Source organism: Corapipo altera, unplaced genomic scaffold, assembly GCF_003945725.1.
Source record: "Corapipo altera isolate COAL_440 unplaced genomic scaffold, ASM394572v1 122, whole genome shotgun sequence".
NCBI classification, from domain to species: Eukaryota; Metazoa; Chordata; class Aves; order Passeriformes; family Pipridae; genus Corapipo; species Corapipo altera.
This window is the reverse complement of record NW_020884961.1, coordinates 1,767,134-1,790,318: the sequence shown is the minus strand read 5'-3', so window position 1 is coordinate 1,790,318 and position 23,185 is coordinate 1,767,134. Positions and strand designations below refer to the sequence as shown.

The 23,185-nt window shown below is 52.8% G+C and overlaps 2 protein-coding genes across 6 annotated transcripts in view; one reads left to right on the top strand and one right to left on the bottom strand.

The window, feature by feature from the left end:
• The window catches only part of LOC113957014 (uncharacterized protein C16orf45-like), a 19,195-nt gene extending 5,758 nt beyond the window's left edge, over positions 1 to 13,437 (top strand). For all 5 annotated transcript variants that reach the window (XM_027664127.1, XM_027664126.1, XM_027664125.1 and 2 more), the window contains exons 2-7: positions 2,557 to 2,677; positions 6,478 to 6,551; positions 9,901 to 10,015; positions 10,136 to 10,209; positions 10,838 to 10,991; positions 12,015 to 13,437. In XM_027664127.1, the coding sequence (XP_027519928.1) occupies positions 2,574 to 2,677; positions 6,478 to 6,551; positions 9,901 to 10,015; positions 10,136 to 10,209; positions 10,838 to 10,956 (486 nt within the window). In that variant the 5' untranslated portion in view covers positions 2,557 to 2,573 and the 3' untranslated portion in view covers positions 10,957 to 10,991; positions 12,015 to 13,437. The remainder of the gene's footprint in view (positions 1 to 2,556; positions 2,678 to 6,477; positions 6,552 to 9,900; positions 10,016 to 10,135; positions 10,210 to 10,837; positions 10,992 to 12,014) is intronic.
• A 4,931-nt stretch (positions 13,438 to 18,368) lies between these two features.
• CCDC42 (coiled-coil domain containing 42) lies at positions 18,369 to 22,978 on the bottom strand. Its single transcript, XM_027664132.1, has 8 exons — positions 22,044 to 22,978; positions 21,767 to 21,924; positions 21,348 to 21,453; positions 21,114 to 21,218; positions 20,385 to 20,582; positions 19,539 to 19,760; positions 18,945 to 19,103; positions 18,369 to 18,521 (listed from the first exon to the last, which is right to left on the bottom strand). The coding sequence occupies exons 2-8, from the start codon at positions 21,838 to 21,840 to the stop codon at positions 18,459 to 18,461; spliced, it is 927 nt and encodes a 308-aa protein (XP_027519933.1). The 5' UTR covers positions 21,841 to 21,924; positions 22,044 to 22,978; the 3' UTR covers positions 18,369 to 18,458.
• Positions 22,979 to 23,185: the final 207 nt, after the last annotated feature.

Genomic DNA, 23,185 nt, shown 5'->3' with positions numbered 1-23,185 from the left:
TGCCACCTCCTGCCATCCCAGCACTGCCACCTCCTGCCATCCCAGCCCTGCCACCTTCTCCTATTCCAGCGCTGCCACCTCCTCCTTGTCCAGCACCTCCTTCCAACCCAGCACTACCATCTCCTTTGTACCCAGCACTGCCACCTCCCCCATCCCAGCCTGGTCACTTCCTCCCTTATACAGGTGAGGATTCATTTCTCCCAGTCTGGGATGGTTCTGCTAATGAGATTCTGGGATGAGAAGGGAGAAGAAGAGATGCTGACAGCTGTTTCAAACCCTCACTCAACCCCTGGGGAACAGCTGGCTGATAATCTCAGCCCAATGATTCTGCCAGCAGTGATCAAAGATGTTCTGGGTTATTCACCCACCCAGGCAGGCCAGAAGTGACAGCCCCCCCCATCCCCCAGAGCCACCCCCATGCTCCTGGGGATGGTTGGCTTTGTCCTTGGCTAGTGGAGGCTGCAGTGAGCTCATACCTGTGTTTACTGGCACATCTGTACAACCAGCAGCCTTGTCATCTCAGCCTGGTCGCAGAAGTGACACAGAGAAATGCAGCTTTTCTGTGACAGGTCTAGAGCTGGGCTGGAGTACAAGCCCAGGGAGTGGCAGCCTACAGGCACGTGGCAGCTGTGCCATCTGCACCTTCACATGTGTCACCTGCCAGCATCTGTCACCTGTCCCCGGTGCAGTGCTGGGGGCAGGTGCAGCCAAGAGAGGAGCTCTGGGGTGGCAGAGCATCAGGATGCTTGGGACGAGGGACCTCTGCATCCTGGTCCCCTGGCAACCGCACTCTGGTCCCCTGGCAACCGCATCCTGAGCCTGTAGCAACCACAGGCCGGTCCCTTAGCAACCCACATCAGGCCCGTGGAAACAAGGCAAAGGGAGGGGGTTTGTGCTCGTTTGTAGCAGAGCCTTTGAGCAAGAGCTGATGGAGAGCAGTGCATCCAATCCCACACTCTATCCAGCCCAGGGATTCATCCTTCTGTCCTGAGCAAGTGCTGGCTCCTGAGAGCATCCTGATGTTTTAGAACAGGGAGTGATGGAGGATTCCCACACTGGCATAAGCTGAACATGACCTTTGTGTCTAGGGGAAGAGGGACATAATCTCAAAGAAATCCTCATGAGTTTTTAAGCCAGAAACAGGAGAAAATTATTCTCCAAACCAGTCACACTGACCCAAACCAGTCATATTTCCCTGATAAGCCTTCCCTGCTGGCAGCCTTGGAAATATCCCTCGCTTTGGGAGTGAATTCCCAAGTAGTTTTACATGATGGGTAGAGGACCAGTGACTGAAGTGTTTGGTCTTGTGCCTTAATGTTGGCCCCTGGCTACCCTATAGACCTTAGCACTGGCCTGGGTCCTGTTTGGAATGCCCAGACCACACACTGTGAGAACTCCTGTTCTCAAACATCACTTGCCTGGAAAATCCTGTTCCCAGAGCTGGTGCTTCATGGCTGTGCTTTCCCCCTTCCCTGCACAGGGGAAGTCCCAGGGCTGCAGGAAGGCAAAATGTGCCCTGTGAAGATTCAAAGACAGATTCATGTGTTGTTTTGGATGTTTTCTCACAGCCTGGCTTTGCTGTAGCACGTCCCAGGAGAGCCAGATTAACCTGTGTGTGATGAATGTGCTGCTGCCTGTCACTGATAACAAGCTCAGTGTCGTGTCTCTGAGAGCCAGACCAGGCTGGGAGGTGGCAGCTGGCCTGGGAGACATTCCCATGAAATAGTCTGGGAGTCACTGTGGGATCCACAGGCACTGTGTGAATCCACACAGCATCCACGTGTAAATCTGGGGGACAACCTTGTGCAAACAGTGGAACATCTGGGTGTAAGTCATTGGCAGGGAGAGGCAGAGCTGGTGGTCAGGGCCACGGATGGGGGTTGCTGGGCTTTCATCCTGTCCATTCCTCTAAAATACAAGTTACAGCCCCTTCTTGTCTGCATTTTGCTGTGAGTTCTTGCCTCTTGCCCTCAGGAAGGGACATCTCATTTTTCTGCCTCAGTTTCCCCAAAAGGGTTACAGAGGTGATGGCTCAGCACACCAGAGGTTGAGGAAGCTGAACTGGTCTGCTGGGTGCCATGAGGGCTCTTCCCCTGGTGAACTGGGGAGCATGGGAGGACTTCAACCAGCCTGTGATGGAAGGGGAGCAGCTGAAGGACTTTCATGTCCATGATTCCTTCACTCTGTGCTGTGTGAGTCCAGAATTTGTTCCTGGCATGCACTGTAGAAGGGTGCACGTGCAGGCTCATGGTTCTGTGCTGAGGTGGCTGAAGCTCACATGATTCTGGAAGAAGAGGCATTCCTGTCCTTTCCTCCAGCAGTTTTTAGCTCCCTTGGCCTCCTGCTGTCCAGAGAGGGGGAGACTCTGGAAATCTGGGGCTTTCTCAGCAGCACAGAACCAGGCACAGCACTGGTGTGAGCAGGATGTACAAGGCCAGCATGAAGCAGGTGAGGTGATGTTGGTTTTGGAGGCTCCAAGCCCCCGTGGTCCCTGTTGGCCTCAGCACCCAACCTGGCATCTCCTGCTGACTGACACGGCTCCTGTTCCATTGGCAGAGGATGAGATCGTTTCCATGGCCGACTCCACCACCACCATCGATGACATCGAAGGAGAGCTCTTCAAAATCGAGAGGATCAGGGAGATCCTGGTGAGGAGGGAGTCAGAGCTGCGGTACATGTGAGTACCTACCCTGCCCCGGCACTGTGCCCCATTCCCAGGGGAATCCCAGCATCTTCTCCTGCCCAGTCAAGCAGATCATCCCCAGGGATGGGCAGAGCTCAGGCTGCTTCCCACCTTGTTTTCCACTGGGAAGCACAACCTCTCCCACTGCTCTGGCCTTGCCCTCAGGAGGGGCTTTAATGGGTTATAAAGCTGCCACTGATGCTGTGAAGGACTGAGCCAGCCTAATTCTGTGCAAACAGAGTTTATCACATGGATTTAGCTACACAAATGTTTCCATACTCAACCACCAGCACCCCATGTTCCCAGTGGGTCCATGCTCTTCCTCAGTGTGAGGCTCTTGGGCTGGGATTGGGAAGGGACCTGAGGCTGGTGGTTTGTTGCTGCTCTCTGGAGATGTGGCTTTGCCCCAGCGTGAAGATCTGCAGCTGCTGAACAGCCATATGAACACAGTTTATCCTTCCAGATTGAAGGATTGCACATCCTCCCAACTTCCCCTTTCCTCCTCCATCCCCTGGCCCCTGGGATCACTGGGACACACCAGGATTGGACCAGCATCAGTGCCTGGTGCCAGCCTGCATCCTGCATCTCCACCCTGCTCCTGCATCTCCACTCCCAGCACAGCCTTTGCAGCCCAGTGAGGAGGGAAGGATTTTCTCCATGGTTCACTTCAATAATCAAAGCAGTTTGTGGGTAAAAATCTCTAGGCCTTTCAGATTTTAGGCAATCAAATAGCCACTGTGTTGCAGCAGCACTAAACCAGCTGCAACATAAAGGTACAGGAGGGTTAAAGAACATTTTTCCTGGGTATACTGGGGGATTTTATGGTTTGGGAGGAAAAGGACTCATCAAAACTATCAAGTTTGTGTTGATTAAGCTTTTTAATACCACTGAATTGCTGTAGTCAGCCCAGTCTTCAGATCCCATGCTGCCAGGCCAATAGAAACCTGGAATTTTTGTACTGGTAATGGCAAAGATTATATTTCCTGGGCTATAGCACTTGATATGCTGGGGTTTTTTTGATGTGTCTTGTTCCTCAGTGGTACCTGCACTACAGGGATCGCCAAAGCCTGGAAATCCCTGTGTAAATCCAGTGTCTGGGAAAGCTGTGAGCTGGACTGTGGTTGATTTGGAACAGTGGCCTCTGAGGCACAGTCCCTCTGAATACATTGTTGAAAAGGATTTTTGGAATTCATAAAAAATGTAGTTCTTCAATGCCTCCCATGGCAACTGGTGCCTGATTCTCTCCGGTGCTGTCAAAGCTCACAGATCTTGTTCTTTCTTATCCCTTCGTTTGTTTTGTTCTTTGCCTTGCACTTGGAAAACAAAGGGAAATCACCTGCAGAAACCACATGCTGGGGTGGGCATGGCTGCAAAAGTGATCCCTTGGGAGTTTGGAAGTGCTAGGATTGTGTGTCTGGGTGTTTTGGGAGTGCTGTGGGAACTCGAACATCATCTCTGTGAGGTGCAGGAGTGAGGAGGAGTGTGGATCTGTGGGACAGGGAAGGCTGAGGGCTGGAGAAGGGAGATCCCAGACCTCTTTATTCTGCAGGTCAAGGTTTAAAAGGATGGGGAACTGGGGCTGCAAGGGGTTTTTTTCTTCCCCAGTGGGGAAAAAGTGTGATGTTCAGGGTGGTTGGACTGTTGGCCTTGGGGAGATGGACATTTCCCAGGGTGTGCTGCCAAACAGGTCAGTCGATAGCAATCAGTGTTTTCTCCTTGTTGGAAATGTCAAACTAAAATGTTCCAACACTTCTGAGGTATCTGTGCTCTGGAAGGCAAGGAAGCTCCCAATATTTCTCCTTTTATAGGGCAAAAGGAAAGGTCTGAAATGCCTGTGGGAGATTCAGCCCTGCACCCACCCTCCTCAGTGCCCTGACCTGCTCCCTGGGACCAAGCAGGGATCCCCTGGCTCTGGCTGGTGCTGCAATAGGTGTGAAAACTATTGGTAGAAGCAATCCCACCTCTAGCAGTAGCTTTCTGGGTGCTTCTCCCTGCAATCCCTCCCAAGTTTTACTGAAATGAGAGTTTTTATTATTGCCCGTTTATTATTCTCACTATGAATTTTCCCAGAATTAATTTCCCATTTAAATTAAATAATATTTCAGCTCTCATTTGACTGTTTAATTTCATTTTAATTTTTCATTTTGATAAGTGTATCACCAGCAATCAGCCTGTTCTCCCTGTGTCCCATGCAGAGCTGGTGCTCTTTGTCCAAGTTCAGGGCTCAGCCACCACAGGACCTGAGAGGAGGACAAACAGCCCTCCCTGCTCTCCCTGTGCAGCTCCCAAGCACTGGCACTGCTGGACCTGTTCAGTTTGGAATGCAGACCAGGGAAAACTCTGTCAGCTGGAGCAAAAGTCTGACAGAGCCAAGAGGGAGCCTTCTCCTTCACCTGAGCTGATCCCCTCCCATAGCAACATCTCACAGGGTTCCTCTTTGTGAGATTGTTTATTTTCCCTTCCATTTCTGGTGTCCTCAGCTCAGCTGACAAAGCTGCATCTTCAGGCAGCTCTGGTAAATATGACTCATCCCAGAAGGGTGGACAGTGTGACTCAGTGGAAGGACCAGCAGGATTGTTGGAGATGCAGACAAGGCTTTTAGGAACTCCCACTTCCAAAGGAACCGGTGGCACAGCTGGGCAGGGGGGGAACAGCTCATCAGTCAGCCATGGATTGTCTGCAGACACAGATCCTGCCCTAGGGAACAGCACAGGAGGGACATGGAGCTGCTGGAGAGAGTCCAGAGGAGGCACCAAGAGGATCAGAGCAATGGGGCAGCTCTGCTGGGAGGAAAGGATGGGAGAGTTGGGATTGTTCAGCCTGGAGAAGAGAAGCTTTGGGGTGACCTGACTGAGGCCTTCCAGGACCTGAAGGAGTGACAGGAAAGATGGAGAGAGACTATTTACAAGGACCTGGAGTGACAGGACAAGGGGGAATGGCTTCAAACTCTCAGAGGGCAGGGTTAGATGGGATGTTAGGAAGGAATTCTTCCCTGTGAGGGTGGTGAGGCCCTGGCACAGGTTTCCCAGACAAGCTTGGCTTTACCAAGGGCACAGGTGTGAGAGTTTTAAAAATAAATCAGTTTGTTCCTCTGCCAGCCCCAGTAAGCCACGAGCAGCACATGAGCTGGTTCCCATGGAAGGGGCTGAGTGTCTGTGGTGCTCCTGAGACATCCAAACTACCTCAGCTCGGACAGGGCCACGTGTCCCCACTTGGCTCCAGCAGCTGATGTTTGAGTTGGGTCCACTCTGATCAGCACCTTGCTGCTGTTGTGGGGTTTGAGCCAGAGATGTTTCCATTGCCTTTGGCTTCAGCAGGCTCCTTTTCTCCTGTTGAAATGACCTTGTTGCTCAGCAGACACCTGCAAAGTTTGCACATTTCCCTCCTCTGTTATATTTCTAACTTCTTTTAATTCTGCAGGAAGGTAGGATGAAAAGGTCAGATCCTCTTATATGGCATCCATATTTTTTTTTGATTCTACCTTTTGGGGATTATTTTTTTGGAAGAAGGAGAGACACAGTTGCTATTGTCTGGTGGGTGTGCCAGGTTTTAATAAGGCTTCATTGTTGTTAGGGCAGTGAAACTCTTTCTTTGCCAACAACCAGCAACCCAACCCACGTGGCTCTGGGGTGAAGTGGGCTCCCATTTCCCATGGGAGGGCTGGTAAATCCATGCTCCCCACCACAGGCACTGAATGCATTGCCTTCCAGCATTGGTTGGGTGTTGCTCTGGGGGTTTTGAACCTTTCCTCTCCCAGTCTTCTCCCCTGAGTGGTTTCACTTGTGTCCCTGCAGGATGGATGACATTCAGCTTTGTAAAGAAATCAGCCGGCTGAAAAAGGAGCTTCAAAAACTCATAGCCCTGCCAGGTAAGGTTTTGTGGAGCTTCAGAGAACTACACTCAGCAGAAAGGTTCCAGGAAATACAAGAAGCTCTTTGGGAGCTCTCACCCCAGGATGCTCCCAGAGACACTGCTGCACCCACAAATGGGGCTCTCTGAGTGTCTCCTGAGATTCTCTGTGGGAGTACTTCGAGGGAGTCCTTGTCCAGGCTTGGCATAAAGGGCAGAGAAAACTGAAAAGCAGAGAAATAAGTCCTTTGAGGTCTGATACAGGAGAAGGGGAGCTGAGAGAGTGAATCCCAACACAGTGCACCAGGGAGGATCCCAAATGAGTCAAGAGGACAAGCAGGGGACATTGTCTGACCACACCATGGGGGGACCCCTTTGGAGTTAAAAGAAGGAGAGATGCCTTCAAAGGCCTTAAGTGTGTGAAAAGGAGTGAATTCTTGCTGTGGCCATGTCAGAACGTTTGTCAGTGGTGGGGCAGAGGGCAGCAGCTGCCAGGGAAGGGTTCCTGCTTGCAGCCAGGGTGGGATGGGTGCTAGGGGGATGCCATGCCAAAGGGACTTGGTGATGTCCCTGATTTAGGTGGATTCACCATTCAGGATGTTGAAAAGAGGCCAGGGCAATACGTCTGAAAACTTCAGCTGGGAGGAAGTGCTGCTTTGTCACCTCCCTTACCATGACCAGTGACCCTCCACGTCCTGTCACAGCTACAGCCACCCTTGTCCCTTCACAGCCCAGGAGAGGCCAAACCTCATTTCTCTAAAGGATCTCTCTTGGTATTTAAGTCAAAGCACCCACCAAAGAGCTCCAGGTTGGAATGAGACTGAGCAGGAAAGGCTTCCCCACAGGCTGTGTCCATCCCTGGTCATAAGGCTCTGCCTCCTCCTGGGACGTGCTCACTCAGCCCTCAGCAAGGACTGCTTTCAGAGGCAGATGGGAGACATATCCCTGCTTATTTGTACCCACCCAAGCATGAGGATTCGGACCTGTTTCCCCAAGCACCACCTCAGCTCATCAGTTCTGTACCCAAGGTCACCTCAAAGCCATGAGTGGCAGCAAATCCTGACCCTGTCTGAAGCCACAGTGGGGCTGTGCTGTGTGTGCTTGTGAATCTTCAGCACATAGTTGGAGCCCAAATACTGCTTAATATGCAGGTCCTGATTAGTTTAATACAACCTGCCTGTACCTAGAGGGAGTTCAGACAGGAAAGGGAGCATCCTGCCATAAAAATGGGACCTGCTTGCAAAACAGACCTAAATCTCATGTAGGCTTTTAATTCAAACATCTAAACTAAGACTTCACCTAAACCATGGTTCAGGACCAGAGATAAATTGGCCTTTTCTGATGCTGGAGAAATGTGTCTGGCTTTCCTTCATCTGCTTCGGTCTTTCATTTCTTGTCTTTTTAACACTCCCAGATTCAGCTGAAAGCAGAAATTCTGCTCGCATCAGGGATGCTCTTTTTGTCTTCTTTATTACTTGACTCAGGTCAGACCATACTGGAAAAATCCTGCCCATCACTGTTCTGGAGAGAGCATCACAGCAGTCCTCAGTTCAGATAAAGATTTGACCACGTCAGAGCTTACTCAGAGCCCAGCCAGACCTGGGGCTTGAAATCTCTCCAGGCCAAGGTGCCTTCAGTAATTCAGAGGGGGTGGTGGTCATGGTGGGCTCTGACATCACAAGTCTGGAAGAAAGGTACAGTGTTTGTGCAGTGGGATGTTAACTCTGACATGCCCCACCTCGGGAATGCAGGTTGTTGATTAACTCCAGATGCTGTGCACAGCCTGATGTTTCCCATTTGTGTGGCATCCACTTGGAAGTGTTCCTGTTCCCACCAGGCAGGTGGGAGCTGCACAGAGACAGTGCCCAGGGCCAGGTGACTGTGCATTAACTCTTCCTGGTGGATGACCAGCAGGGGTGGCCCAGCCCCCAGCCCAGAGAAGCTCTCTCTGCTGGGAAGCTCATTCCTTGCACAAAAGCACAGTGGCAGGAAAACCCTTTGTTTGCTGGGGATGTTTCTGAGTGGTTCCTCCTTCCCAGAGCCCTGCAGCAGCACCTCCACTGATCCACAGCAGACTTCAAATCACTAATCAATGCTCTGTTTAGGTCACCACTGAGACCCTACCAACAGGGCTCACTCCATACTATGAATTTCTCTGTATTTTTGTTTAGCTGAAGGAAGGCTGGAGATTGATCCATTCTGGGCTGGGCTGCTGAATTCAGACCTGGTATTAAATAGCTGCAGCACAAACAGTCAGAGTTCCCAGCTGGGGATCTCTCCATTGATATTTCCCACTCCTTATCCCTGTGACTCCAATCCTCACATATCCCACTGACCACTGTGTACCAATAGGGAGCTAAACTTGTTCATTCAATCCATCTCTGCTGTAGCAAGTGAAAATGTAAGGCCAGGTCCATGCCAGGTGTGGTTCTGTTCACTGGGGATGCTTACAGCAATTGCAGTTTCTGATGAGTTGGAAACATCGTGCTGGGCTTTTAAAATGCAGCTGCAAACTAAATAAGGGGTTGGACTAGATGATCTCCAGAGGTCCCTTCCAACCCTAACTATTCTGTGATTCTGTAAATTCATGTAGGACAGGACTTCACAGTGATGTGAGAGTTTTCCAGACCTTCACTAACTCTCTGCCCAAAGATCTGTGGCAGGAGTAGGTCCCACCCAAGGTGGGTCTGTTGGGAGGGTTCAAGTGACGACCAAAGCTGATGGATTCAAAATAGCCTAGCAGAAACTTGGGGCCACCATTGTTGCTGAGATGGGAACAGCATTGACAGTGTTTTGGAAGGTCAGATGTAGAGGATGAGATCACCAGGAGCATGTTCAGCAAGGGAGTAAGGCCACAAGTGGATTGTTTTTCACGTCATTTATGTGTGACATAAATGGAGGTGTGAGGGGTTCCCAGGGGCAGCTGCCCAGTGCTGATAATTCCCTGCACATCTGAATCCCCAGCAGGTTTCTCAGCCACATGAAGGACCTGACTCTGAGATATCTGGGCCTCTACCCAGCTCAGGGCCAAGCTGGGGCTGGTTGGATGTGCTGGCTTGGGAAATGGGCGTTAAACACGTCCTAAAGAGGCCCTGTCTCTGCTCTGCAGAGCTCAGAGATGCATCTTGCAGTGCTCAGCCCCATGAAAGTTTTGGGGAGAAGCTAAAACTTTGAAGTTTGATGACAGCAGACGTGTCTCCTTCCAGCCAGGGTGGCTTGGGATGAAGTTGTTGCTTATTTAGCAGCCTGTGCCTGGATCCAGCTGCTTCCTTTGCCTTGGCTTTTACCCCCACTCTCATATTTGCTCCTGGGTTGACAGGGGTGGGATGGGCCCTGTTGATGTGTTAAATGTGTTCTCTGTGCTGCAGAGAATGAGAAGTCCAATGAGGAGAAGCAGAGGGAAGAGGAGCTGGTCCAGCAGATACACAAGCTGGTGGAAACACGGGATTTCTTGGTGGATGACGTGGAATTTGAGAGGCTCAGGTAGCTCAGTGCAACTTACTCCTTGCACTGAGGACAGTGCAGTCTGTCCTCTGATCTGCATCCTGCCTTCCCAGATGCTCCTGTTCCTTTCCTGAATGGTAACCAAGTTCTTTGTCACAGGGAAAGGGAAGAAGACAAGGAAATGGCAGAGTTCCTGCAAAGTAAGCTCTCCAAAAGCTACCTCCAGAAAGCAAGTAGGTGGTTGATGAGTTTCATTCCTTGAATTGAACCTCCCTGGCAGTTTCTCCCCTCTCCTAAGCACCCTGTCTCCAAGATTTTGTTTCTCTGCCTGGGGCTGGCTTACCTGGAGACCATCTGTTGCTGGAGGAGGGTGTGGGGAAATGGCAACTGGGGGATGCTGGTGCTTGAAATCACATTGTGGAAATGCCCCAAATTGGTATAGATGTTGTGCTTCCCTTTCCCTCCTGGCATTTCCCAGCCACCATGTCCTGTGAGAATGGGGATGGGTAGGTGTCCTTTCATAGCTGATGGGCTTCATCTGACCTTTTCCAACCAGCTCTTTACATCCCATCTCACCACTACCTAAGGTCACAGCCTGGATAGACACCACAGCCTCTGATGGCAGGTCACCCTTTTCCCTGTGCCTCCATCACCTTCCCAGTGCAGTGGGAGGCATTTCTAGCCCAGGACCCCTGTGGACAACCAGGAAGCACACATGGCAATGTGCCTCCTGGGTACAGGAGCTCATGCCCAGCTGTGGGTCTGAGGAGGGTCAGCAACTGAGCCCCAAGAGGAGCTCTAAGAATCAGCCATGGGCCTGTGCCCTGGTCACCAGGCAGAGCCCAATTCCTCTTTCCACAGCTCCTGTCAAAGAGAAGAAGATGACTTCCAGGGGACAGCAAACCTCGGCACCATACATGACCAAGACAGGCCTCACCCTGCTCAAGGAGTGCTGTGGCTTCACCTGCTCCATCATGTAGCCAGTCCCAGCTCCTGGGCACAGGACATGACCATGGTGAGTGTGCACATCCTGGGAAGCTGGGCTGGGCAAGAGGGGCTTCCTTGTGCTGGGCCTTCCTGGCTCAGCTGCACAGTGATGTGCCAGTGTTTTGGAAACAGGGATCACCCAAGGCCAGGCCGTGTCCATGACACAGGACTGTCCTCTGGCTGGCAAGGGGCAACCAGGCAGCCCCTGTCCATTTGCCAGAGGTTCAGGACATAACTCATTCTAAAAGTAGTCACTTTGTAGAAGTCTCAGGGAGTGGCAGACCCATAGAGAGGTGCTCCTTGCCAGTGCAGCCTGGCATGGACTTCCCAGCTCATCCCAGGAGGAGGCTGAAGTGGCCAAGTTGGATCCCCAGTGGGACAGCTCTGCCTGGCTTGAGCTGCCTCCCTGCTCTGATGCCTGTGTGTGACTCTGCTCCACAGCACATGCTGCCAAAATTGGTGTTTGTGGGGTGCAGACAAGTCAAGCAAGGTCTGAACAGCTTGATGGGGAGCTCAGGTGACCTGGTGAGCTGAGCTCACTCTGGCCAGAGTGTGCTGAGGACACAGGCGACCAAGTCACTGCTGAGATGAAGTTATGTCTGTAAGGATGTACTTTAGCTGAAGCGAAATCCTGTGCTCCAGCACCACAAATCTGAGTGCAGACCTTACAGCTCAGCACGGGGCAGCTGGCAAGGAGGTGAAACCATCCATCCACTGAGCTCCCACCTTCCTCCACGCCTGGGCTGCACCCAGAGGGCGTGAGCAGGGCCAGAGCTGAGCACTGAGACTGACCCCACGTGGGACTGTGTGAGAGGAAGATGATGGTAATGGAGGTCCAGTGGGTTGTAGCCTCTGTGGGAGGATACATCTCATCCTGAATATCACTGGAGACTTCCACTGTGGCCAGTGGCCTGAGAACCAACAGTTCCTCTCGCTGGCATTAGGTGCTCTATAAGGCAGGGCTGGCTCTCTGGCCACTGCAGAAGGGAGGCACCAAGGGAATCCCATGGTTGCAACTCATGGTTTCCCATCTCTTGCCTTTCCTCCCCAGGTCTCCAGCCAGAGTCCACGACCTGCTCTCCTCCGAGAGATTCAACCTCCCGTCATTGTCCATGCTTCCCACGGCAGCACCACCACTGGAGGGGCTTCCCAAGCAGGCTGGTGCAAGTTTGAGTGACCACATCAGTGGTACCACGTCCTCCATGGCATCAACAAACACCACATCCCACCTGAGCTCAGCTTGGAAGGCGTGTGCAGCGGCAGCAGCAGAGGCCACGACCAAGGGACTGGTGCAGTCCTTCCCCTGGACACAGGGTTAAAAGAAGCACATGTTTGGAGAACACTGTGCTCCACCATCCAAGACATGCTGTGCCCACAGATGATTGTCTCATCCTTAGCCTTGTACAACCTTTGAGTGTCTGTGGGACGATTCCTGAGGACTCTTGGTGGGGAATGTCTCTGGTTTGGGTTTTATTGTGTTTGCCTTGGTTTTGTTGCAAGGTGCTCTGGGGCTTTGGGTAGAACCAAGCAAAGGTGCAGGGCAGTTCCTGGAGCCTGCTGAGTGCAGGGATGCTCCCTGTGGAGTTACCACCAGAGCACAGACCGGGCGTGTGCAACTACGGGCAGATGAGTTGCTTTCCCCACCTCACCTCACTGGATTCAGTGCTCAGCTCCAAGAAAAAGGAGGAGCTGAGAACAACAGGAGCAAAATTCAGAACAGGGCAACATGCAGAAGGAAAGGAAAACCCAGCAGGAGACTGGAGACATGGCAGGGGAAGGTGGAGACAGCAGGCAAGATGCTCTCAGTGCCAGGAGGGCGTTCAGTCCTGCCCTCCAGTGCCCCAGGCAGCGCCTCTGGGCTTGGCACCATGAGCTGGACACAGTCCTGTGCAAAAGACTCAGGGCACCCTGATGTCACCCACTGCTCAGCCCCTGTTGTCCCTTCCGAGCATCCACCTGTGCTGAGGTGGCACAGCCAGAGCTGCTGGTGCCTATGGCAGTAGGACAGGAGCTTTCCTTCTCCCTGGGTGTGAAGGCCTCTCACCCCTCCCACCCTGCCTGCCCCTCTGCCCTGTACCTGCTGTGGCTTTACTGGGTGGCCTTGGGTGGCCTCCCCTTAGGGTAGCTGCCCAGGAGCTCTTTCTGCCTTGTCCTCCAGCCAAAATGCTGATTCCCCCAGCTCAGCCCTGCTGCAGTTTGTTGCAGGGTCATGAGATGGTGTTCCTGCCTGGGTCACTGGTCACCATGCCAGGGAGTTGGTCACAACCCCTGTGGCTTTTCCCATAGCACCTGACAGCACATTCACCCTTACAAAGCACAATGCAGGTGGGATCCTTCCCAGTGCAGTGCCATAAGCAGGTCCAAGTTCCTCATTGAGTCACAGACTGGTTTGGGTTGGAAGGGACCTTAAAGCTCAGCTCATTCCCACCCCCTGCCATAGGCAGGGACATCTCCCACCAGCCCAGGTTGCTCCAAGCCCCGTCCAACCTGGCCTTGGACACTTCCAGGGATGGGGCAGCCACAGCTTCTCTGGGCAACCTGTGCCAGGGCCTCCCCACCCTCACAGCCAAGAATTTCTTCCTAATATCTAATCTAACTCTATTCTCTGTCAGTTTGAACCCATTCCCCCTTGTCCTGTCACTCCATGATCTTATAAATAGTGTCTCTCCATCTTTATTTTAGCTCCTTCAGGTCCTGGAAGGCCACAATTAGGTTACCCCAAAACCTTCTCTTTTCCAGGCTGAACAACCCAGTTCTCTCAGTCTTCACTCATATATCAGCACTGCCAGAGAACCCAGTGTGTGAAATGTGTTCTCTAACCTCTGCAAGGGGGTTTCCACTCCCTTATCCTTCCTGGGCAACCTCCTCCATCCCAAGACATGGATCCTACCAGCAGCCAGAGAAGTCCACAAACTAAACCAGTCCCTCTGCCCACTCACAGACCAGGGTGCAAGGCCCAAATGGGCCGACATGACACCTGCAAACGTGAATCCAGCAAACTGGACCCTGCTTTGGTTCATGTCATCTCTGAGCTTACTTTAATACTCTCAGTTTGAAGCTTGCCTACTTTGTACTGCTTATTGGTAATGCCCTACAGCCCCCTACAACCATCACCTGCCGCTTTCTGGTGCTCCCCTTGTTTGGGGGAGGCTTCAGTGTGGACTGTGGGAGCACCTGTAGATCACAGGAGCAAATTAAGTCACAGAGAGCTCCCCTCTGCTCTGCCCACCCTGTGCAGTGGAGTGAGGTGCAGTTCACCCCTGGGGCTGTTGTCAGAGCTGTCCATCATCTATAGCATCCAATCCAGGAGCTGATGGGACAGATTGGGCCAGTCCTTCCCTGCTCTTCCAGAAACTGTCCAGTGGGTGCTTTGCTTGGTCACTCTGCAGTCACAATATGTGAGTTTGCTTTGATCCACACAGACCAGAGGCTCAAGACCCAGAAGGCTCCTCTCACTGTCCTTGCCTTCCCAGGGTCTTACTGGGCTGGATGGGTAACTCAGCCAGTGTGTTTGGTTGGGCTGAGAGGAAGCCAGATGCAAGGAAGAGCCCTTGATTCAGAACTTGCCCCCCTACTTCATCCTTACCTGCACCCCACAAGGCCCCCAGCCCCAGACTTTGGCTGTGGAGCAGTGCTGGACAGGCAGGAAAGATGGGAAAGGTCCTGGCCTGTTCTACTCTTTGTTTATGGGCTGTGTTTGAGTGGCTGCTCATGGAGAAGGGGACAGGCTGCTGGCCTGGGCATGCTGGCCTCTGTTATAAGTGATGGCAAAGGTGCCCAGCACACGGGAGTGATGCTGTTTCATGTGCATTGATTTCAACCCAAACCAATAAATGTCTGTTGGAAGCTTGGTTCATAGGTATTTCCCCACATGGGATCTTTTTCAGAGAGATGGCTTGGGCTGTGTCATAGCAGGGTGGAACAGAAACCAGATCCTAAAAAGTCAGGCTGGACTTTGGACTTCCCTGACGTTGCAGGAGAACAGAGCAGCTCCTGTACCCAACCCTGCCATTTCTGGCACTTAACATTTCACTTTTGGGCCAGGCTGAAAAATCTCTGGAAAGGCAAGAAACTGCCTCCCTGGGTTAATACCCCTTACTGCTCAGGGCCCTGAACTCTTTAGACATCTTTGTTCAGTGGTAACAAAAGAGGAGCCTTCTGTCCTCACCAAGCCTCAATGGCACCGTTTACAGGGGGGTTGTGGAACACCAAATGTCTTTTCTGTGTGGCACTTGGCACTTGGCAGGAGGTCTGGGTCCTCCCTTGGACCCCAACTCTCCCCCTCCTGTATCCCACCCCCCAGTTCTCCCAGGAGGAGAAGCTGGACTTGCAGGGCCTGCAGGCTGTAGGGTCTTGTGGTTTTTGGTGTTTCCTGGGCTTGGGAAGGGTGATTAAAGAACAGATGAGAAGCACCTCGTGGTGGACATGCAGGAGAGCACAAGGAGGTGGGAGATGGGCTGAGTAGGAGCAGAAAGGCAGGACAGAATCTGGGCTGTGCTGGGCCTCATCAGTTGTGTAGGACCAGAGAAGCTTCCAGTCACTCATGGATGTGACCTGCTTCTGTGCCAGGAACTCAGAAAGGGGACCAGGAGGCTCTTGGCATCCTCTCTTGGATCAGGTGGCTGGAAACTGGATGTGCACAAACAATGCTCTAATTTGGGTTTAATGACACCCAGGGGTGCTCAGCCTGCCAGGTGCTAATCCTGGGGTTAACAAACCAGCAATGTCTCCTGAGGTCACCACTGGAGACACTGGTCAGTGCTGGCACTGGGTTGTCCTCGTGGCACAGTGCCTGGGAGGGGATGTTGCAGGTCTCCAGGTAAGAGCCTCCCAAGGGATCTGCAGCTGACAGTGCCTTTTTGTGCAGTCATGTTCTGTGCCAGAGCGTGTCCCTGTCACTCACAATGCATCTGGTGGCTCTGGGAAATGCCACCACTGGTGCCAGGGCAGAGCTGCCCTGCAGAACAGAGTACTGGCACTGCTAACCCCTTCCCACACTGGTGGAATAGCCAGCTGCTCCAGAGGAAATGTTGGCAGAGTCCAGACTAAACCAATAACAACATCTCAGTGTGTTGGGGATTTTCCATCAAAAAGAGGCAAAACACTGCAGATTTAGCCAATACTTTAGTCATCTCCTCTGTGCCAAGAGAGAGAAACCTTAGAAAAAACCCACCCAAACCCTAAAAACACCACGCAAACAAACCCAACCCCTGCAATTCCCTGAGCAGATGGCAGGCTGTAAACACAAACAACTTATTTATCATCCTCAGAACTGAAACCCTGATACCTGATCAGGTAATTTTAGTCTTTGCCCCCACATCCCATGGCAGCATGAGTCACACTGGTTTGGCCTTGCCCAGGACAGGAATAGAGCTGGAAGGAACTGCACTGTAGTGATGCCCAGCACACTGTGCTTGGGCAGTGGGTCCTGCCACCTCCTCTGCTGGGGCTGAGGGCCCTGAGCCAGCAGGATGGCTCCAGCAGGCAGGAGAAGGATGGCAGGTGGTGCAGGAAAGCCTGGCAACCCTGAGAGTCCCCTCTGTGGAGCAGGACCAGCACAGCTCCAGCTCGGCATCTTCTGGCATCTCACGAGTGGCGAGAGCAGAGCTTGTCTTTCTGCTGGTCTAGGGATGCCTTGGCTGCTTTGCCTTAGCTGAGAGGGTTTCCTCCTGTCCAACTTCCCAGAGAAAGGGCCCTTGACAAATTGGTACCAAGAGCAGCCCTGCCACCCATCACCTGAGCTCAATGGTGCCAGCGTTCCCACTTGTGTGTCTCCAGCCTGGTGTTGCTTTAGGATCCTCCAGTTAGCAAGGGAATTAAATAAATTTAGCCTTTGCATTTCAGTGATTTTATGGTTGTTCGGGCCAAGCAGCTGTGTCGACTCACACAGCCTTGGAGGTCTTTTTCAACCTCACTGATTCTGTGATTCTGTTGTGCTGAGGGTTCATCAGAGGAGCTGAGCTCAGGCATCTGGGTAAGAGACAGAATCACAGAATCACAGAATGAGCCAGGTTGGAAAAAACCTCTGAGATCATCCAGTCCAACCCATGACCCAACCCCACCTTGTCACCCAGACCATGGTACTGATGCCACACCCAGGCTCTGCTCAAACACCTCCAGGGACGGGGACTGCACCCCCTCCCTGGGCAGCCCATTCCAAGGGCTGATCCCTCTCTCTGGGAAGAACTTCCCAAAGTCCAACCTAAACCTGCCCTGGTGCAGCTCAAGGCTGTGCCCTCTTGTCCTACTGCTGGTTCCTGGGAGCAGAGCCCGACCCCCCCCGGCTCCCCCCTCCTGTCAGGGAGTTGCAGAGAGTGAGAAGGTCTCCCCTGAGCCTCCTCCTGTCCAGGCTGAGCCCCCCCAGCTCCCTCAGCTGCTCCTCACAGCACTTGTGCTCCAGACCCTTCCCCAGCCTTGTTGCCCTTCTCTGGACCTGCTCCAGCCACTCAATATCCTTCCTAAATTGAGAGGCCTTGAGGTGCAGCCTGACATCTCCAAACTGCCCAGCACTCGGTATCCAAAGGACTTCAGGTAACCTGGTCCATCACTCTGTCTTCTCCTTAAGCCCCTGGAGCCAGCAGTGCCCTCAGACCATCACTCAGGAGTGGCAGGCACTGCAGCTCCCCCTTCCTCAGGGGCCAGAGCTGCTCCTTTTGCTTTAACTCCCATCAGCTGCCACCAGCAAGAGGTAACAAAGCGGGTGAGGGGGTGGCTGTGGGTGGAAGGAGAGGGGACAGATGAGTCACCTCTCAGGAGGGGTGTAAATGATCCTGGTGCCTCTGGATATGTCACAGCTGAGACAAGATGCAAGGGCACAAATGCACATCATCCTCCCTGCTCTTGGATGAGTCACAAGTTGACTTTTCCAAGAGCTACTGCTCTTGGTTATCATCACCAGTGCCTCTGCAAGACATTTACCAATCTCTGGGACACCCCTGAGGGTGACAACAAAGTTCATTCTCTCCTGCTTGGTTTTGTTTCTCTCTTCTGCTGCTGTGTGCTTGGTCTCACAGAAAAGCAGGGAAGGGCAGCATCTGAGGATGCTGATGCCTGTGGGATGAAGGGGCTCAGATCCAGCCCTGGCACACAGAGCTGCTGTCTGGGAGGAGGTGATATGCTGGGTGTGGTGGTGGAAACCCACTGAAGCTCTCCCCAGTTCTCCCTACCATGTTGTAACATGCCTCTCAAATAGCTGAGGTTAGGCTGAGTGGGATGTCCAAATGTGAGCACTGATCCCTGTTTGAGACTCTGCTGTCCCAGCCTGCTCTCACCACCTTGCTGGGACACTGTCTCCTGCACCCAGAATCCCATCTGCCACAGAAGGCATCCCAGTGGCATCTGTGGGATGGAGCTCTGATGTGTCCAATCCTCCCAGGAAATGAAGAGACACCTTAAAACATTTTGGGTTTTTTTTATTCTGTAGTATCTCTTGGGTTCTCTTCTTCTCTCCTTTCCCTTTCCACCCTGCTGGCAGGGCAGGTCCCTGCATAGGTTCTCATTTGTACTTCTTCATGTCCTCTGTAGAGATGTCCCTGAGGTCTTCAATAAACTGCTGGATCTAGGGTGGGAAAGAGAGAAGGCAGAGCTCAGTGCAGGGATGGGAACAGGGGGCAGAGGGGAGCTTGTTGTCCCTTTTGGAGGCAAATATCCCCAACTACACTGAGCAGCAGGACAAACAAGGCATTTGCCTTGCTGGATCTGCACCACCAGAATGGGCTCTTGTGGGCAAGTGGGTGAATGAAACCAAACCTTGATCTGCATCCCCTCCTTGTCCCAGCCTGCCTGGCTCACACTTCTGCCCCACAAGCACCCTCCTCAGAAGAGACAGACTTCCCTGGAGTCCCCAAGACCTTCCCCGAGAGCGCCCATGTGAAAAGGAAGGTGTCTGTTGGGCCTGTGGGCTCTCCCCTCCCTTTAGGCAGCTGAGAGTCATTCCTGCTCCTCTTTCTGAGAAGGGAGAAGGGCTCTGGCCTGGCTTTACCATGTCCAGCTGTCTGTGGCTGTCACGTGCTGCCACGTTCCACTTTGCGTCCAGCCGTGTGCTGGCAGCGTGGAAGAGGCTGTGGATGGTCCTCTCGATGGCCCTCAGCTCCGTGGCCTTCTTGGCAGCCCTGTTCTGGATGTCGACCCACTGAGCCTCCTGGAGGAAGAGGAGACATGGAGCAGGGGGACATGGCCCAGCTGAAGGTGCTGCTTCAGCACAGGAGACCCTGGCTCGGAGACCCCAACTTCCACACTCATCTCCTTGCTTAGGAAGCCTTGCCCAGGGCTGTGCTGGAAGTAGTTCAGCTCAGTGTGGTGGAAGCAGGTCCAGGAACAGCCCCATCCACCCTCCCCACAGCAGGGAAGCTGATCCCCTGCAGCAGCACGTGCCACTGACCCCCCTCCCAGACCAGGGAGAGCTTTCATTCTTCCTTCTGCAACCCCATGGAGGGAAGAAATTAGCCATCTCCTCCAGTCACAAAGGCTGCTACTGGGCCTTGCCATGAGCCCATGGCTGCAGGATAAGCCACCAGCCAGTCTTGACTCAGGCAGGCCTTGGAGATCTTGCCCTGCCCATCCCACAGTTCCTTACCCAGACAGGGATGTCACTTCGAGCCTGGTCTAAATATTGTCTTAGCTGCGCCAGATCATTCTTGCACTGCAGCATCTCAGCTCCTTTCTCTGCCCTGTACTGGTCCAGGAGCACCCTGGCTTGCTTAGTCATTGCCTTGTGCCACTGCTGTGACTGCAGCAGCTCCCTGCGTGACCTCATCAGTGACTTGTAGAACGAAACGATGTCCTCGATGTCCCGAAACTGCAGCACAGGATCCCTGGTGTTAGCACCTTCCCTCACCACCTCTCATGTCCTCTGGCACCCTGCCCTGAGCAGGGCCAACACCTCCCCCAGATGAAAGGTCTTCCCTTCTCCACAAGACTACTGTCCCTGTTGGCTCCTGAGCACCACCACATTCCCTGGGTGATGACATCCCACTGTGCCAGGCCTGGAGCTCTCACTGCCATAGGTGAGGGGAGATATTGCAGCTCTTCCCCAGGTGAGCAGCGCTCTGATAAACACAACCACAACTGCAGCTGCCTGAGTCTCATACCCAGGCAGCTCTTTACCTCTCCCAAACCACCAATATGACCTGAAATGGTTACACCAAAGGGCCCCCCCCTCCCCTCAGCCCTGAGCTTTCGCCCCTTCTCATGGTTTTTCTGTGGTTTTCTCAAGCCTTCACCTCCTGTTCTGGTTCTCCTCCCCTGACTCTGCTCCCTGTGGCTCACCTTGGTTGTAGGGAATTCCTTCCCATCCCACTTGAGGTCTCTGGGTTTGACCAAGTGTTTTAATTTCCCTAGACTTGCTTTATCTCTTCTATTTCAACACCCAGATAAGGCCCTCCCCAGGCCCAGGATCTGCCTCTCTCAGGCCCAACCTCACCTGTGAGATCTCCACCACATCCTCCAGGTATCTCTTGAACATGGAGTATTTTGGCAGTTCTTGGCAGAGTTTCTGATGCTGTTTTATGAGGGCTTCCAGTTCCCTCTTAGCTCTCAGAAGCTCATTCTCCTTTTTTGTTTTCTCCTCTCTATCTTTGCTGGCTTTCTTCAGGGCTTGGTTTCGCAGCATTTCATTTTCCTGGTGATATTTCCCCATCAGCACACACAGACAGAGGGAAGGGAAGGCAAGGGAAGATGGAGCTGGGTTACTCAACAGCACTGGAAGGAGACACCTTCAGAGAGGAGAGACCAGCACTGGAGCACCCCTGGGAACAATCTTCCTCCCCATTTTACAGGTGCCAACCCTGTGGCACTGATCCTTTGTTCTTGGAGGCAGCACCTGGGATGGCACTCTGATTTTCAGACCTCCTTGTACCTGCCCCTGGAAGACTGATGGAGCTCAATAGCAGGGCCAAGGCAGAGACCCTCCTTGGGGGACATTTGGGGCCCTCAGGAGATCACATGGGTACAGGACAAGCTCTCCCCACCCAAGCCCTAACAGGGCTTTGCAGCTCTGTGGTACAAACCCCTGTGTCCTGCCAGTGCTGTTCTCACACCTCCAGGTTCACGGGAGCCTTGGCCAGGTGTGCTGGTCCAAAACTCTCTTTCCCAAGGGAGGGGAGGAGTTGGTGGTGTGGCTCAGGGTTGTATCAGCTGAGCAGGGCAGTACCTGTACAGTCCTCCCAGATCTCTCCACGTGGGCCTTCAGCTGAGTCCTCCTGGCGTGCAGGTCCCTCCACTGCTCGGCAATGACCTCCAGCCTCTTCTTGAAGGCCTGGCAGCACCAGAGAGAGGGTGACAAGGCTGCCAACGCCCAGAACCAGCCACCTGCCTGCTGCTGCCACCCACCAAAGAACCCCAAAGCCCTCCCAGCCACGTTCCAGCACCCTCCCATCTTTCTCACCTCTTTCTTCTCTGCCACAGCATTTTCCAGAGATCGGAATTCTTTCTTCTTCTTCAGGAGGCACATAAACGAGGTGGCGGGGTCCTCGTCTGGCTCTCCGAGTGCCCTGTGAGAGAGCATTTCCTCAAGGTTACACACTGGATCCAGGTCCTTGCAGGGTGCTGGACTGCCCTGGGTGTTGGTCTGTGTTCTGGGCAGAGCAGCCCGACACCATCTCAGACCCCATCTGTCAGAGTGGCATCCCCACCCCTCCCCAGGGGGGATCCCCTGACAGAGCAAGGGGGTTACAGGAGGAACAGGGCCGGGGAAGGGAGGTACAAGAGGGGATAGAAGTGATGGAGATAAGGGATGGCAGTTTGCCACAGTGGGGGAAGGAGGGATGGAGGAGACAGGAGAAGAGGGTGGAGGAGCCCCCTCACCTGAGCTGGGGCAGGAGATTGGCCCTGTACTGTTCCAGGTAATAGGTGGCATCCTCGTTGGCTTCGGGGTCCATCGCTCCAGCCACCAGCAGCCACCAGAGCCCAGGTCCTGCTGGCCCTGCTCCTCTCCCTGCCTTCACCTGCGGCTACTCCAACACCTGCAACAAGCTCTGTGGCTACTCTAATCCACCAGGAAAAGCCCTGTGGCTACTCTAACCCCCATAATAAGCCCTGTTGCTACTCTAATCCCACAAAGAGACCCTGAGGCTACTCCAACCATTTTGACAGCTCCTGTGGCTACTCCAAGCACTGTGACACCTCCTGTGGCTATCCAACTATTGTGACACCTCCTGTGGCTATAAAACCATTGTGACAGATCCTGTGGCTATCCAATCACTGTGACATCTCCTTTGGCTATCCAACCATTGTGATGCCTCCTGTGGCCACTCTAACTCCTCTAAATGTTTATTTGGAAACAAAATGTTTACTTGTCATCAGCGGGACTAAGTCACTGTGTCCAGAACCAGGATTTTTTTCATTCCTTTCACTTCATCTTCTCTGTTTCTTCCTCTCCTAAGTTTGGCCCCCCGTGCCCTGTGACCTCTGCTGCCTTGGATGGGTATTTCAGGGCCCCTGACAGCCACATCCCACTGTCCCAGCGCTCAGGGCTTGCCCCTTCTCTCCCAAACACCAGATGGAAACACTGTTGAACACAGCCCAGAACCTGTGTCGGAGTTCCTGGAGGAATTGTGGTGAAGTGGGGACATCTCCTGGCCGGGAGATGGATCAGCACTGCTGGGAAATAACCCAGCACTCAGTGAGTCCATAAATTCCAGGCACACTTCCCACTGTGTTCACAGCCACACGTGAGAGCTCTTCACCTCTCCTCACTGGACACTGCAGTGTGGTCATGTAACTTCCACCTTGAGGGAACAGATCTGTCAGAATTAAAAATAAAAAGGTGATTTTTTTTTGCTGAAAGCCACTAAAAAGCACTTTTTGTAAATCACACCATCTCCCTTAAGCACCCTGGTGATGCTGAACACCAGAGCACACCCAGCAGGCCCTGCTGTGCCACAGCCACATTTTATTTCACATCAGTCTGATTTTCCTATTTAAATCCTCAAAATACACTCCACAATAAATACTAATATCAGATTAATGCTGCTATCAAATATTACTGTCTTCTTTCTACACCATTCCTTATTTTCCAAGCAAGATTGGACGCAGTACAATATGAAATATATTATAACCCAGCTCATACAGTTGTCAGTGAAACAGTCTCACCTCTACAGACCACCTGCACCCCTCAGGAATGAGAGCTATGAGAAAGAAGAATTCTTTCTAGAAAGAAGCTGCACCCTGCATTATTACATCCAGAGAAAAGGCAGAAGTTGCTTTTTCCACTTCTGCTTTTCA

Coding starts and splice junctions, on each gene's coding strand:
- CCDC42 (XM_027664132.1), bottom strand. CDS start 21,840: ATGGACCCCGAAGCCAACGAGGATGCCACCTATTACCTGGAACAGTAC. Junction 21,454..21,766: donor AATCTCCTGCCCCAGCTCAG/GTGAGGGGGCTC, acceptor GCTCTCTCACAG/GGCACTCGGAGAGCCAGACG. Junction 19,761..20,384: donor ATGTGGTGGAGATCTCACAG/GTGAGGTTGGGC, acceptor CCTGTGCTGCAG/TTTCGGGACATCGAGGACAT.